At 49.3% G+C, this 16,247-nt stretch overlaps 1 protein-coding gene across 2 annotated transcripts in view; it reads right to left on the bottom strand.

The window, feature by feature from the left end:
* The window catches only part of MTA2 (metastasis associated 1 family member 2), a 33,315-nt gene that overhangs the window by 7,105 nt on the left and 9,963 nt on the right, over positions 1-16,247 (bottom strand). For both annotated transcript variants that reach the window (XM_088468391.1, XM_088468392.1), the window contains exons 4-13: positions 15,705-15,822; positions 15,411-15,474; positions 15,151-15,268; positions 14,511-14,613; positions 14,240-14,339; positions 13,922-14,110; positions 13,755-13,829; positions 13,613-13,671; positions 13,438-13,535; positions 12,325-12,464 (exon numbers count right to left, since the gene is read on the bottom strand). In XM_088468391.1, the coding sequence (XP_088324517.1) occupies positions 12,325-12,464; positions 13,438-13,535; positions 13,613-13,671; positions 13,755-13,829; positions 13,922-14,110; positions 14,240-14,339; positions 14,511-14,613; positions 15,151-15,268; positions 15,411-15,474; positions 15,705-15,822 (1,064 nt within the window). The remainder of the gene's footprint in view (positions 1-12,324; positions 12,465-13,437; positions 13,536-13,612; positions 13,672-13,754; positions 13,830-13,921; positions 14,111-14,239; positions 14,340-14,510; positions 14,614-15,150; positions 15,269-15,410; positions 15,475-15,704; positions 15,823-16,247) is intronic.

Genomic DNA, 16,247 nt, shown 5'->3' with positions numbered 1-16,247 from the left:
AGCATGGTGGACTCCTCCTGAGTCCAGGCACCCTTAGAATCTGATTCAGGGATATGAGACAGAGGACAGGCAAATGAGGACCAGTTGGCCACTGCCCCAGAAAGAATGTAGAACAACCAGTCCCTCGCTGAGATAGTGAGGCTGGCCAAAATAGCTCTGCTTACAGCAAAGACTGTATAGCTTTCTGGATTTGTAAGGCCCTGATCGGGTCTGAAGAAGGGCCCGTGTAACACCACAATGAGTGGCCGTACCCGTGAGAGATTACAACTCCTACCCAAGCATCCGTGGTGACATGACACCAGCACTGGGTGAACTGAGAAAGTTGGTATCTCACTCTGGAATCCCCCGTCAGGTTGAAGGTTTATCCTAAGGCTTAAAAGCAGGGTCGTCTGGATGTCCAGGTCTGCTCGTACTGGATATGGTGGCCCTCGTTAAGGTTGACCCTGAGGACCAAAAGACTTAACAGATTTAGTCCGATTGTAGTGGGAGTAGCTAAAGACGGTATCTTCTCATTAGTGATACTGCCAATGATGCAACAATCTTGTCAAGGTCAGGACCAAAAAAAGATGGTGCCTGCACCTCTGCTTTCCCAGAGCGCCGAAATAGTGTATTGCGGCGGATACAGTCGCAGCCGAAACCCAGGTGGTTAGAAGACTGGCATCCAATGTAGGTATTCCCACATATGACAACTGCATATTTTATGTGAGCGGCAAAAGACATTTGAACCCCAGACGTGTTGGAGGAGAAAAACGTTACAAATGCATCAGCCCAGTATGCGATAGTATTAACCAACCATGCGATGGCCATGGTAGGACGGGCAACAGCCCCTGCAAGCAAGTATATTGATTTCACTCAAAGTTACCACCTACAGATCCATAAAATCCGTCCAGGCCGGAATGGGAGGCGTATTAATGCCTGTAATCAGACGATTAACATACAAATCCACCCCAGGAGGTGATTACTATAACTTGTGATGACCCTCAGGGAATGGGAAACAGAAGGCCTTTGTGACTCCTCGTATCTGGCGACAGCCAGACTCCCGCCATGAGATCCACCCGCTGGACAGAAATGGAGAATGTATGATACAGGTGCAGGATAAACATTCTCTATAACCAGAATGGACCTGGCTACCAGCCCCAAAGCAGAGATAATAATACTTGAAATCGGCTACCCCCATGTAAGAGGGAAAGAGCCCAATACATCATCCAGTTCACGGCAGAGCCAACTGGGAAGTAACCACAGGGCATATATCACGCTATTTTGTATTTCTTAGAAAACGACATCCACCCGGGTGGCTGTTGTGGTAATCCCTGCAAGGGGAATGATAAACCGGTGTGGTACCGGAGGTAATTCATGTACTGTGAAAAACCCCGGCAGGGAGCAATAGTCTGTGACACAGGGGTAAAGTGCAAGAAACTGCGAGATACCCTGAGTTGAGAAGGACCGTATGGTGAAGTAACCCCAAGTGAGTTACGACAATGGGGCCCGCCCGGCGATCCGCAATGGAGAGGATCCTGAGAAAACAAACCGCCCAAGGGGGTCATGTAAGGGGCCCGGCACCAGATGGCGCTGCATACATAACCCTTTCTGAGTCAAATCCTCCGCACTAATACCTGCAGTCCATGACATGCAGGATAGCAAAAATGGGTGCAGTATTGCGCTCTCTCTCCTGGTCAGACATATCTGACCAACTATCTTGGCGGAAATATTAAGCAGCGCCATACCGGTCCTGACTAATGCTAAGATCAGCCGCAGGGACCCATTATCAGTGTATGCAACACACAGTTCCACCTAAAATATGGCAACGTGCAGCACGCAACAGTATGTGACAAACCTCACAATTATTGACAAGTATATAAATGTGAGGTCTCAGAACCACCCTAGGTACACCTGTATTAGGGCAGATAGAAAGAAAAGGGATAGATATACACTGACAGGTGAGAGAAAAAGCAGACAGTCAGCACTAGCATAAGTCACATACAATGCAGACATATATATACACTGTACATCAGTGATTTTCAACCTTTTTTAACTCGCGGCACACTACACAAGATTTTAAAATTGCCAAGGTACACTATCCGGCGATGCGGTGTGCGCGGACTATGAAAAAACACACTACATTAGTTCCCACAGGAACAAAACACACTACATTGGCCCCCACAAGAATAAAACAATCCCATTGGCTGGCCTAACAGAAAAAAAAAAAACACACATTGCTCCCCACAAAAAAAAACAACCATACCACATTGCGCCCCACAGAATTGCTCCCTACAGAAAAAGAAACCTATGGCTGGCCCCACAGAAACAAAACAAAACACATTGTTCCCCACTAAATAGGCAAATATATGGCTGGATAACATATGGCTGGTTCTCACTAAAAAAAAATGACATGACTGGTTCCCACGAAAAAATAAACTATGGCTGGTACCCACGAAGAAGAAAAAAAATGTCAGGTCCCCACAAAACCCACATTTCTTCCCCCCTTGTCACTCACACTGCAGCAGGATCGCGTGCGGGCGGGCGGGCTTCCAGGCAGGCTGCAGAGCCTGCCTGGACAGAGCGCGGGCTGGCTGATTGGCGCAGGGCGTTGGCTGGCAGAGCGGGCTGGAGGGCACTGGAAAACTCGGCGTGCGTGACCCGTGATGTCACGCCGCCGCATCTTTGCAGGTCACTACCCGGTCGCGCCTAAGTCTCCCAGAGGAGCTCAGCGGCCCGGGATGCTGAAGTACAGTAAAATGTGCCCGGTGGTTCTGACAGCCCCGCGGCACACTTCACAACCGGCCGCGGCACACCGGTTGAAAACCGCTGCTGTACATACATAAGCATGACATAATATACTACACAATGTCGCTACATTCCACTGCCCAGATTCAGTGTCTGTGAAGGCTATAGCGCTGTGTACACTCACCCAAATGGCTATGTACGCCTGGGGACTTGGTCCACTGTTATCCTTGGAGATTTCTGCAGCTGCACCACAGAAGAAAATGGCCGCTGGAGACCTCAGAGGAAGCAGCTCAGCGACGCCAGACTATAGGTATTGAAAGGCGCGCTGAGCTGAGGGGAGGAGCCGCTGCAACAGGGAAGGCTTCCTCCCCTGGCCGGCTATTAACCCCCAGGACGCCGGCTCCCAGCGCCGATCGTGAAGTCCCTGGTAGTCTAGTGGTCACGCGGGGTTTGCTTCTATGGAGGGGGAGCCCGCCGCTACTGCCAGCGCCTCCGGTCTGTCCCCAGAAACCAGAGGCATCGGACTGCATTTTAAATGCGCGGATCACCGCAAGCGGTGATCCGCAACCTTACCTGCTCCCCGTCGATCCGGCAGCAGTCCTGGGCGCACCAAATCTGTACTGGCGTCTCAGCGCCGGCGGGGTGACGGAGCGGCAGCTTGAACTTCCCATGGACAGTACGACGCTGCCGCTCTAAAAAGTCCAAAGTGAAAAGAAAAATCTTTGTCCTTAGAAAAAAAAAAAATAAGCTTAGGGGCTGCTAAACAGTCCCCTCTGCGATAACTGTGACCTGACTCCGGCCGGGCTACAACTTAAACTGAAGTGCCTCTGGCTTGGAGGTGGGGTTATAGGGAGAGTGGACCCAGTGCATCCTGGGAGCGTGGTGCCCGAATTTGGTTCCCAACCTATACCCCAAGGTCAACCCTGAAGTAGAAAAATCCAGCTCTAAAGAGATGGTCAGTACAATACATCTTTACCCCAGCATCTAACATCAATCCGAGCTGCTCCACTGTGTACCCAGACTATGAAAAGCTAGCGTGTAGGAAGCAAATATGAAATCAACAGAAGAACAAAAAACATACACTAGCCATTATTTCCAAAACAAATATCAAACAACCAGCCCCCATTCCTCCCTACCGACCATACCCCCGACTTACAGCATACCTAGATCCCCAAACAACCCCATCCCCCATAAACTATTCTGCTATACCTAACCTTCCAACAAAGCAGCTGTTCCCGTGTACCCTAAAGCCATAGTGCAACCAGCCCAAAATTAAAAGGAAAAACCCAAAGATAATATGAGATATGGTAAGAACTTACCTTTGTTATCTCTATTTCTACGAAGTCCATAGGGTTCCACAGGATACCTTGGGGTATAGGTGTGACGTCAGTCATCGGGCACCATAGAGTTAAGCTCTCAGCCTCCCAGGATGCACTAGGGTCCCCCTCCTATACCCCGCCCCCGAGCCAAGGCATCTCAGTTTTGTACCAAGCCATAGGCCGGAGGAGGAGAAGGAAGAGAGAGAAAAAAAGATCTGGATACACACAAGAATCACATTCTCACCAGAGGGAGACGGAAAAAACGGTGACCAGAGCAAAGCCCATCTGCAGCACAGGTGCGACAGGGCGGGAGTCCTTCGTAAAAATAGAGATAACAAAGGTAAGTTCTTACCATATCATATTTTCTACTTCAGGGTCCATAGGGTATCCACAGGATACCTTGGGGATGTCCCAAAGCAGTATCCTTTAAGGGTGGGGACGCTCCTGTGCAGAAAGGACAATCTGCCGCCCGAAGGAAGCATCCTGAGAGGCGAAGGTGTCAAACCTGTAATACCTCACGAAGGTATGGACAGAGGACCACGTAGCAGACTTGCAGATCTGGACTGCAGAGGCACCACGTCGAGCTGCCCACGAAGGACCCACAGACCTAGTGGAATGAGCCTTCACAGAAGGAGGAACCGGCAGGCCTACATGAAGATAAGCTTCAGAAATAGCCATACGGATCCAGGCTGCCAAAGTTTGCTTTGAAGCAGGCCAACCCTTTTTACGGAAGCCATAGAGAACAAACAAGGCGTCCGACTTCCTAAACGAAGAAGTGCGGTCAACATAAGTCCTCAAGGCCCACACAACATCCAAAGTGGCCTCACCCACTGAAAGGCCAGGTGAGTTAAAAGCCGGAACAACTATTTCCTCGTTAACATGAAACTGGGAAACTTTGGGAAGAAATTCAGGACGAGTGCGTAACACTGCCCTGTCCCCATGAAAAATCAAGAAAGGGGGTCTACAAGAAAGAGCCCCTCAATCAGAAACACATCTGGCCGAAGCAATAGCCAGAAGGAAAACAGTCTTAGCTGTTAGCCATTTAAGATCCACTGAGCCCAGTGGTTCAAACGGCGGTCCCTGGAGAGCCCTCAGGACCACAGTCAAGTCCCAAGGCGCAACAGGTGGAACAAAAGGCGGCTGAATTCGCAGAACGCCCTGCATAAAGGTGCGCACATCAGGGATTGTAGCAATCCTACGGTGAAACCAGACAGACAGGGCCGAAACCTGTAGCTTCAAAGAAGTAAGGCGAAGCCCATGGTCTAGTCCCGCTTGTAGGAAGGCGAGTATCCGAGACAGACGAAACTCCCGCGGTGCATAACCTCTCGGTCGACACCACTGGAAGAACGTATGCCACACGCGATGGTATATCCTCGCGGAAGACGGTTTCCGAGCTCTTAACATGGTACGCACTACAGAGCTGGAAAACCCCCTGGACCTTAACATGGCTGTCTCAACAGCCACGCCGTCAAAGACAGCCGAGTCAGGTCCGGGTGAAGACAAGGACCCTGCGACAGAAGGTCCGGTCGTAGCGGCAACCGCAGAGGACTGTCCACAGACAGACCCTGAAGGTCTGAGAACCAGTGCCGTCTGGGCCACGCGGGAGCTATCAACAGGAGCGTCCCTCCTTCCTGTTTGAATTTCCGGATTACCCGTGGAAGAAGGGAAACCGGAGGAAACAGGTAAGCGAACCGGAACGTCCACCGGACGGACAGAGCATCCACCAGAGACGCCTTTTCGTCTCTTGTGCGAGACCCGTACACCGGCAAATTGTTGTTGTGCCGGGACGCCATGAGGTCGATCTCTGGAAGACCCCACTTGACCACCAGCAGTTGAAAAACGTCCGGGTGCAGGGACCATTCCCCCGGATGAACGTCCTGGCGACTGAGAAAGTCCGCCTCCCAATTTAGCACTCCCGGGATGAAGACAGCTGATATAGCCGGAAGATTGCGCTCCGCCCATACCAGGATCCGAGACACCTCTACGAGAGCCGCCCGACTTCGGGTTCCTCCTTGCCGGTTTATGTAGGCCACGGTGGTAGCGTTGTCCGACTGGACCTGCACTGGGCGACCCTGCAGAACCCGATGTGCCTGCTGGAGAGCATTGAAAACCGCTCAGAGTTCCAAGATATTTATTGGAAGCTCTGCTTCTGCCGGAGTCCACCTGCCCTGGAACAAGTGTGGACCCGAAACTGCTCCCCAGCCCCGAAGACTGGCGTCCGTTGTCAACAGGACCCAATTCGGTACCCAGAACGGACGACCCTTGTTGAGATGGGTCGTCTGCAACCACCAGGCAAGGGACAGGCGAACCTCCGGGGTGAGCACAATCGTCTGGGATTTTAGAGACTGAGGCAGTCCGTTCCATTTGGACAGGATTAGGTGCTGCAGAGGTCTGGAGTGAAACTGGGCATATTCCACCATGTCGAACACCGACACCATGGAGCCCAGTAACCTCATTGCCGAGTGTAGAGACACCTGGCGGCTGTGCAGACAACTGCGTACCCTCGACTGTAAGGCAGAGATCTTTTCCCCCGTCACAAAGATCCTTTGCTGTCCCGAGTCCAATAAGGCTCCGAGGTGCAGAATCCGCTGAGAAGGGATTAGAGTGGACTTCTGCCAGTTTATCAACCAGCCGTGCCTGTGCAGTAGGGCAACGGTCAGGTTCAGGTGACGCAGAAGGAGCTCCGGCGATACTGCCACTAAGAGAAGGTCGTCCAAGTACGGCAACATGCGGACTCCCTGCAGCCGCAGAGAAGCCGCCATGACCGCCATCACCTTGGTGAACACACGCGGTGCTGTCGCCAGGCCAAAAGGCAACGCCCGATACTGAAAGTGGTCGCTGGGCAAACTGCAGCAGGCGGCCTCCCACTTTGGGATCCCCCAAAGGGAGGCCCGGACCGTCAGGCCGCAGGCTTGTCATCTGGCTTAGGGGCCGGACGTCTGGTACTCCAGGCCTGCTTCCGGGGCTTGGCCGATTTCTTGGGGCCAGCCTGTCGGTGAAAAGACTGTGGTTTGGGCCTGCCCTGGGCTCTATAAGACCGAAAGGACGATGGCCCTGAACCAGAAGGGACAGCAGCCGACGGGAGACATGCCGATTTAGCTGCCACCAGTGTGGCTACAATCTTGTCCAGATCTGGACCGAAGAGAACTTCTCCGTTAAAGGGCAACGCCTCCAAACCCTTTCTGGAATCAGCGTCCGCCTTCCAGGATCGCAACCACAAGGTGCGACGAGCAGCCAACGCTGCCAAAGAAATCCGAGACGCCAGGGTACTAATTGTCTAAGGCCGCCTCGTTGATATAAGTGGCCGAATCACGGAGATAACCAATCAACTCCGCCTGCTCAGCCGGAATCGAAGGACGCCTCCAACGTATCCGCCCAACGCTCCATAGCTCTGGCAACCCAGCAAAAGCCATAGCCGGCCGCGCTGCCTCCCCCCCGCAAGTGAATAAGCGGACTTCAGGCTGATCTCCACCTTGCGGTCCGTAGCATCCTTAAGGGAGGACATGGATGGCATTGGTAATGTGGCACTACGGACAAGACGTGTCACATGAGAATCCAGGATGGAGGGGATTCCCACTTAGCAAAATAATTATCCGCGAACGGATAAGCCACCGCCAGACGCCTCTGCGGCTGGTATCGCTTGCCAGGCTGTTTTCACGCCTCCTCTAAATGGTCCACCAACTGACCCGAAAGAGAAAAGACTGTGGCGTCACCCTTCACATCCTTAAAAAAAGGCATACTTGGATTTAGCCGCTGGGGGAACTTCGTCCTCAATCACCAAAGCTGTGCGGACTGCCCGAGTAAGTCCAGGAATATACACCTTGGACCTAGCGTCCGCTTCCTTAGTACAGAGAGGTTCCTGATCGGAAAGATCCAGAATCTCCCCGTCATCAGACGTCCCTTCGTCATCCTCATAAGGAACCGACAGCGGGGAAATAGGGAGACTGCAGGGTACCACCAATTGTCTTGGGAAACCCTGCATGGGTGACGACACCACTGATTGCTGGGACAAACCCATCTGCGTAAACGCGGGCTGCGGAGCTAACTGGCCCACTAAGGTTGTAAGCGCCTGAGCGAAACAAGCCCAGGGCGGCTCCTGTACCGGTGCTGTAACCGTAATAGGCCGCGCCAACGACAAACACTGCCGGCATAGGCGCTCCGCGCTGCCCTCCCCCTCCACTAAAGGTACTTTACACGTAGTACACTGCAGCCGGAGAGGAAAGTCACTTTCAGACATGATGGTAGAAAGTATGTGACCCCTCTCACCAATTTTTTTAAAATGGCGAGAGACCACCCTGCAGCACCGCACCGCAAGAGCTTTAGCAGAAAGAACAGGGACAGTAATAAGGCTGACAGTCAGAAAGGAAAGTACAGGCAGCAGCGCTAGCACAGTCACATACAATGCAAAGAAACTCAATTCCTGCACTAACAGCGCTGATAAATCAACTACACAGAGTCTGGTAGGACACAGCACTGCATACACAGACCTGACCACAGCGGAGGAGAGGTATGCGGGGGGACCCAGACCACGATGCCTCCGTCCAGACTTCCAGCAGCGTTCACCATGCGTTCTGAAGATGGCCGCCGAGGAGCAGAAAGGAGGCTGGCCTGGGGGAGGAGCGCTGCCACAGGGCCAGTCGGCGTGTTGCAGAGAGGGCTGTGTGCAGAGGGGGAGGCGCCGGCTGTGAGACAGGGAAGGCGCGCTCCCCTGGCATGCATTTAACCCCTGGGACGCCGCAGCGCTACCGCTCTGCCGCGGGTCCTGCTGTCCCAGGGGGGTAGTGGAAGCGCAGGTTAGTACCTGGCTCCACGCTGCAGCCAGCCCCCAGGGAGCCCCCTGCCTGGGGACTTCTGGACCATGTATCAGCGGGGACCCACCGCGGGACCCCACTGCTTACCTTGCTGCCCCCCTTGAGTCCAGCCATGGTCCTAAACATCTTGGGTCACCGCTAGCTGTGACCCCAGATGCTTACCAGCATCTCCGGATTGGTACCGGCGTTCTGGTACCGGCGGGGGTGTAGGGAAGACAGCATGGACGTCAAAACTGACTGTCCATGCTGTACTTCCAGATGTGCAGCCACAGCTGCAAAACGAAAACTTCAGGGGCTCTTCATGGCCCCCCTCTAACAGGTGCCTCCGACTCCGGCCGGGCACAGAACTAAACAGATGCCTTGGCTCGGGGGCGGGGTATAGAAGGGGGACCCTAGTGCATCCTGGGAGGCTGAAAGCTTAACTCTATGGTGCCCGATGACTGACGTCACACCTATACCCCAAGGTATCCTGTGGATACCCTATGGACCCTGAAGTAGAAAAAAAAAAAAAAAAAAAAAAAAGCAAGCAAGAAAACAAGAAAAGGATACCATGACGGATCAAACCCCGGGGACGAATAAATATAATGGAGGAAAACAAGATATTGGTTCTTACCTGATAAATCTTTTTCTCTGAGACCATGGGGGATATTGCTGAAACCGTGAGGTATAGCTGATGCTGGAGGAGACTGGGCACTAAAAACCTCAGACTTCCCTTATACCCTGCCCCGCGCAGTTTACTAGCAAAAGCCCAAAGGACAGAGGAGAAAAACAAAAAGCACCACGACGATCCGTCGGGGAGGTACCCACCGACCAGGTTGAGTGGGCCGTCACTAAGTTTGGAACAGGAAGGTCAGCTGAACAGTAAAGCCTGACAAAGGACATCCCTGATGCAATGCGTGACCGTCTGTTTGGAGGCAGGACAACCCCGTTTGACAACAGAATAAAGCAAACAAAAAGTCAGTGCAACGTATTTTCTGAGACCTGTCTACGTAAATGCTTACAACCTGGACTATGTCCAAAGATCGTAAGGACAACTGAGGATCCCCCTGATCCTCCACAGAAAAGGTCAGGACCACAATCACTTTGCTGATATGAAAATGAGAAACAACTTTTGCAAGAAAAATCTGCAGGACTACCCCGGTCCAAGTGATATATCAGGAACGGATATCTATGAGAACGCACTTAAACTCCAAGACCAGTCGAGACGAGGATATGGCCAGAAGGAAAGCTGTCTTCCAAGTAAAGCATTTAAGGTCCAGAGTCCAAAGGCTTGAAGGGAATCGTTGGAGAGCCCTGAGGACTAAGACCAAATCCCAGGGCACAACAGGTGGAATAATAGAGGGCTGGGAATGAAGTATCCCTTGAAGAAAAGTATGGACAGCCAAGAGGACAACTATACGCCTCTGAAAATAAACAGATGGACAAAACCTGAACCTTTAGAGGCCCATATCCAACCCTGCTTGCAGAAAACACAGAAGTTAGGAGATACAAAAAACTTTGATTGTTGTGCTTTTCAGAAAAACAGACGAAGTAGGCCTTCCAAACTGTGGTATGCTTTGGCCGAAACAACCCTTAGAACACTTGGGCCTTTAAGAGGACCATTTCAACAGCCACCCTGTCAAATCCAAATAGAGGAAGATCCTGGTGTGGGAATGGTCCCTTTGAAAAGATCTGATCGGAGGGGCAGGCGCTAAGAGGGAGCCACTGAAATGCTTCTGAGGTTGGTATACAACACCATGCGCACCCAATTTGAAGCAACAGGAAGGTTGTACCGCGTTCCAGCTTTAGCTTGCGGGTGACCAGAGGCAGAAGAGACATCAGGAGCAATGTACCAGGATAGGCTTATAGAAGGTATAATTATAATCTCACACACACTAGAAACAGAAAGACTGTTACACGAATACAGCAAAACCAAGGTGTGCATAAACACTTATCTGCCCACGGGCAAGGTATAGGACGGGAGACCTGACTCTCACTATAGGAGTTGCAGCAGAGTACAGTAAAAAGCTGCTCAGCATCTGAGGGGGAGGAGAGAGGAGAGGATCCTTGGAGGGCTGCCAGTGAGGGAGAGCGCCAAAAGGACTGGGGGAGAAGAGAACGGGAAAAAGACTCCTCCCCCCAGGCCCACCACCAGAGCTATCCAATGCTTAATAACGGCATCCTCATTATATGTTCCTCGTGGTATAGTATGAAAGCTGAGAAGCGGGCCCTCACTGAACCGCCCTCCGCAGTTTGCCTGTGGAACCTGTGCCACTGCAGTGATGGAACGCAGGATGCCTCTTACCTGATCCCTAATGGTTTCAGTTGCAGCAACCGCCAGTACCGGAGTCTGCGTGGGCAAAGCAGCTGTAGTGCTCTGCCCGACTGAGTTAGGGATAGTAATGTGCAGCAGCAGCTCCAAAAGAGAAAAAGCTGTAAATAAATACCCAAAACATGCCCAGCCCTTTGGGCACTGAAAAATATATGTCAGAATATAGAGGAGTAGTATGACCTGTTCCAAATTTTAGTGCCCAGGCCCCTCCAGCACCATCTGTACCCCATGTTTTCTCAAGTGTCACCCATGGCTGTAAGAGAAAGATATGTTTACAGCACATGACAGTGTAAAAACATTCAAACAGAATTGAAAAACATGAAATTGACAGAGCAATGACAAACCTCAGTAAAGAAAAACGAACAATGGTGATAGGTCAAGAGCACTTAAGTCAAAACAGGGCACAAAAACATAAGTACAAAACAAATTCAAAAGGAGGGTTGTCCCACCCCAAGGCCCGCAAGTCAACCCATGCCAAAATCCCCCAAGCATCTGCAGAATAATCCCAGAAGTCCGCCACCCCCAACCGCTATACTCCAACAATTCCCCAATCGTGCTAAGCAAAGAATACATTTGGGATCCATAAAATTAGGGGCCTCCTGGCAAATGAGGCTGCATAGCTAAACAGCAGGCTCGTCCAGTAGCAAACAGAGGAGAAAAGGAGTCTAACAAAACATCCAACAATGGTGGAAAGGTTTTTCGAACACACAACCCTCTCAAGAGATTTCAAGGAGGATCAGCCGGTCAATGACAAGAACACGGAAACAAAAACACATTTAATAGCAGTTATACGGTTTCACATAAATGTAGGTAAAAAAAACCCCATACAAACAGCAGTCTAGCCATCTGGAATATTTGTTAGATACACTCGTAAGAATAGTGTTTCTTACAGGTACCTACAAATAAAGACATTCTCTAACTCCTGTCCTGTATGGTGCCAGTATTATGACCACAGGAGTAAGATTTCTTCAACTGCAGGTACTTGTTGATCTATTCTTGTATGGTGCATCCAACTAAAGATCACAAATAGCTCTTTTCAGAATACATCCCATTAGGTATTTTTTGTATCATAAAGTCAACATACGCTTAAGTGTTAAATTCTAAAATGAGTTGTAAAACGTCTGTATTTTTATGTATAGTATATACATAAAACACATACCCCTATATTCCTTGCTGCACCTTCAAGCTGTGTCGGTGTTTTGAGCCCTCCATATTTCTTCCAATAAATCCAGCAAGACGCACATAAACGGCACTGCATGTTGGGAGGACCCCAAGCATACCACTGAGCAGACACCGTGGCTGTAAAAGAGATAAGTTAAGTTTAGATATAAAATGAAAAAATAAATAATACAGAAAAAAACAAATAATCTAAATCGAAAATTGTAAAGACTAAGCAGGCGTTTTCGGAGCAATTCAATTGTTGCTCCATTCTGGCGCCAAAGCCATGTGTGCGCAGCTGACAGCACCCGGTTTAGACGTGCAAAGCGGCTAAACCCATCTAAAGTACTGCTTTGGGCGCCAAAAGTGTCTACTTCTCGCACATTTCTGCTCACCACCTCTGGAGGCGGTGAGCAGAAATGTGTCGACCCATGGGTATGCGCGCCAAAATGGAGCAACAATTGCATTGCTCCAGCAGGCGTTTGATAAAAGATTTGAATCGCCCCCTAATGCTGGGTACACACTAGACGATGTCGTCCAATCCGGCCGGATCGGATGACATGTCGGCAACATCATCTAGTGCACAGGTTCTCAAACTCGGTCCTCAGGACCCCAAACAGTGCATGTTTTGCAGGTCTCCTCACATAATTACTAGTGAAGTAATTAGCTGCACCTGTAGATCTTTTAAAATGTGTCAGTGAATAATGAATACACACCTGTGCACCTGCTGGGTGACCTGCAAAAAGTGAACTGTGTGGGTTCCTGAGGACCGAGTTTGAGAACCACTGATCTAGTGTGTACACTCAATGTCACTGACTATAAGCGCTCCCACACATTGTCAGCAACATCGCACATCGGACCTGCAACATAGTTAGCGAGGGCCATGCTGCCGAATACAGCATGGCCCCTGCTCTCGCGCAGTCGCTCCCGGCATCGGCAAGTGTATATGCACGTGCCGATGCTATCACCCTGCCGGGACGCATCGCTAACGAGGTCAGTATATACTAGACATAGTCTAATGTGTACCGGCCTTAAGATTGAGAACAAGTAATTAAGAGAAGGGAATATGGAAAAGTAAGAAGAACTATGATATGAGTAGTTACAGTACACTTACTATGGCAGCTTTCACAAGTTAGACCCTTCTGGAATCCAGCTCCATTAAGTCCAGGTTTGGATCCAACAGATATAATCTGGTTGGGGTTGGGTTTTGTGCTAAGGGGGAGGGGGGATTCAGTTATACAGACATATGTATCAAAACACACTGTAGATATACAAAGCACACTGCTTACTAGGTGGGGATGTAGACTTGTTTCAGCTTGCTATCTGCCTCTGCTGCCTTTAGACGTTTCTGCAGAAAGAAAATGGTAACATGACGACATACTGCATTATACTCCTACAGCAACGACTCCACTAAATTCACACAATCCTTACCTGCTGGATATAGCGGTCTGTAGTTTTCCACATATAGTAAAACTGAACAATACTAGCCAGAGACTTCCAAGGGAGCTGAAGTGAGAAAAAAAGGGGGTATTGACCATTTATAACGCGGGTCATAAAGGGAATCCCTGGGGTGGCACAAATGAACTAATATCACTCACAAAGTCTTGTCGAATGTCATTGAAATCTTTTCCATATTTTTCCAATGCCTCCTCAAATAACATGGCCTCTGATGCAGACCACTCTTCCATCTCATCTCTGCATAGAACTGGTCCTCCCTGAGGGACAAGCGTGGACATTGCACGAGCAAGATCATACCCATTCCGCTGTAGTGTATCCATGGCGTGGAACTGAAAAGAGAAGCAGAAAACTTACCATGCGATGTATGTCACAGATGAAGATAAATCTTGTGACTACAGTTTATGCACTCTGTCACAACAAATGCTTGGTAAAGAAAACAGGAGAAACTGGATGCTAACCAGCGTGATGTCCCGAGACGCAGCTGCTGCACTCATATGTAAACTTGGCTGTCTGATCGAGCTGCTGCAGTCCAGCGCTCTTGCAAATGTGCCAACGGCTCTAAAGACAAACAGAGAAGGACCATAAGGGGGACGACAAAGGACAAAAGAGATGACCAGATCAGATAGAAGGTTCAGAAAGATCGCTCAGACAAGTTGGATAACAAGAATTGTTTTCAGAAATAGAAGGGACAAGACTATTTTAAGTAAACCGATAGCTAGAAGAATTTACCTAGCAACCACAAGAAACTGGTCTATTTGTCTGTCAGTCAGCGGGTTCTCTGGATCCCATACTTTCATCTCCATTTTCTGTTGATTTCGATTGTCAGATTCACCTAAAAGGGGAAAATGTAGCCGGTTTGTTTGTTTTTGTTTTTTTAAAAATGGCGTAAGGAACAGAAACTGGAACAGGCTATACTGGAAAAGTGTGACAATTACATTAGAATTTTTTTTTAAAAAAATCCCTGGCGACCGCAACCTGACTCATATTACACTTATTGCCACAGTTCCACAACAAATACTGATTTAGGGGTTTAAAAAAAAAAAAAAAAAACCTTTAAATGAAATGACTTAGAACTACATTTCTAGTCAATAAGGATCTAAGACAGTGATTCCCAACCTCGGTCCTCAAGGCACACTAACAGTCCTGGTTTTAGTGATATCCATGCTTATGCACAGATGGTTATATCAAAACAACTGAGGTACTAATTAAGTTACATGTGCTCAAGTATGGCTATACTTAAAACCAGGACTGTTAGTGTGCCTTGAGGACCGTGGTTGGGAAACCCTGATCTAAGAAATAAATACCTTAACTACTTATGGTTTCATAGGAATAGCACTATTACGAGGTGCTGCAGACCCTCCTGACTCACCCTCTGCTAACTGGTCAGGAATCTCTGCCTGATACTTGGAACCAACCCGAATCTCCCCTTGATCAGCCAACAGAGTCTTCTGTACAGGGTCGAACACCAATGAGTAGAAGAAGCAATCCTAAAAAAAAAACAAGGGAGTCTGTATAAGGGAGAAAATAATCCCTAAAGACAAACAGCAGAATGGGAACGGTAAGCTAAAGAGATAGAGATGGAGAAGTGTGTGCATAAGAGCGCATAGAGTGGGGAGAGAATAGGAATACCTCTTTCTCCAAATACTGGCTGAGAATGTCGGTCTCATTTAGCAGAGTTACGCTGCATTTCCCCCTGTACAAGACACAAGTAATGTATCAGCCACATGCATTTCATAAAGGACTCTGCATTTTCAATTAGATCATTCAGTTCCATAAACACAGAATTTTGATGTAGTAAGAAAAAGAAGTTGTCTCTTCTGGTTGTTTCATGGTCTCATCGAACCCTATTCAATCGTTATATAATCACCCCCTGCATATTCTCATTAGAAACAAGAGTTAGAGGTAGATATCTTGTCACCGTACCGGATGTGGGTAGCAGGCAGGGATTCAAACTGCCGGGACAGGAAAAGCTCCCGATGCTTCAGTTGGTGTCTCTGCGGTTCGCCCACCGATGGCTGCTTAGACTCATCCTCAAACTCCCCTGACCGCCAAAAATAACAGTGGTGGGTATAAACAGCCTGATACAATGTAACCATTGACACTCTGTATATTCTGAATATATAGCATCTTACAACATAGGATCCCAGTGACCACCAGTCCAGATGTTTTTATGCAATTTGAAACTGAATTACTTTCCGACAAGCTTTCACACATTAACTGTATCCATCAACAAGCCAAAAGAAAGAAAAACTGGATTATTATTGTCGGAATTCAATTATTTTCTCGTGCCCGATCTCTCGTCTAAAGTGACAGGAGATTGCGGGGTGAGATTCAATTGATTAGAATATCGCGCCCAATGAGGCCAGGTTTAGCAGTGTAAAGCGGCTACACCCGACCAAAGTGCTGGGCGCCATCGCAAAAAGTGCCGTTTGGGTGCACAAACATGTCACTTTTCGAGCATTCCAG

The sequence above is a fragment of the Taudactylus pleione genome, unplaced genomic scaffold (assembly GCF_031769625.1).
Source record: "Taudactylus pleione unplaced genomic scaffold, aTauple2 ptg000085l, whole genome shotgun sequence".
In the NCBI taxonomy this organism is placed as follows: Eukaryota; Metazoa; Chordata; class Amphibia; order Anura; family Myobatrachidae; genus Taudactylus; species Taudactylus pleione.
The sequence above is the reverse complement of the archived record's forward strand: the minus strand, read 5'-3'. Positions and strand labels throughout refer to the sequence as shown.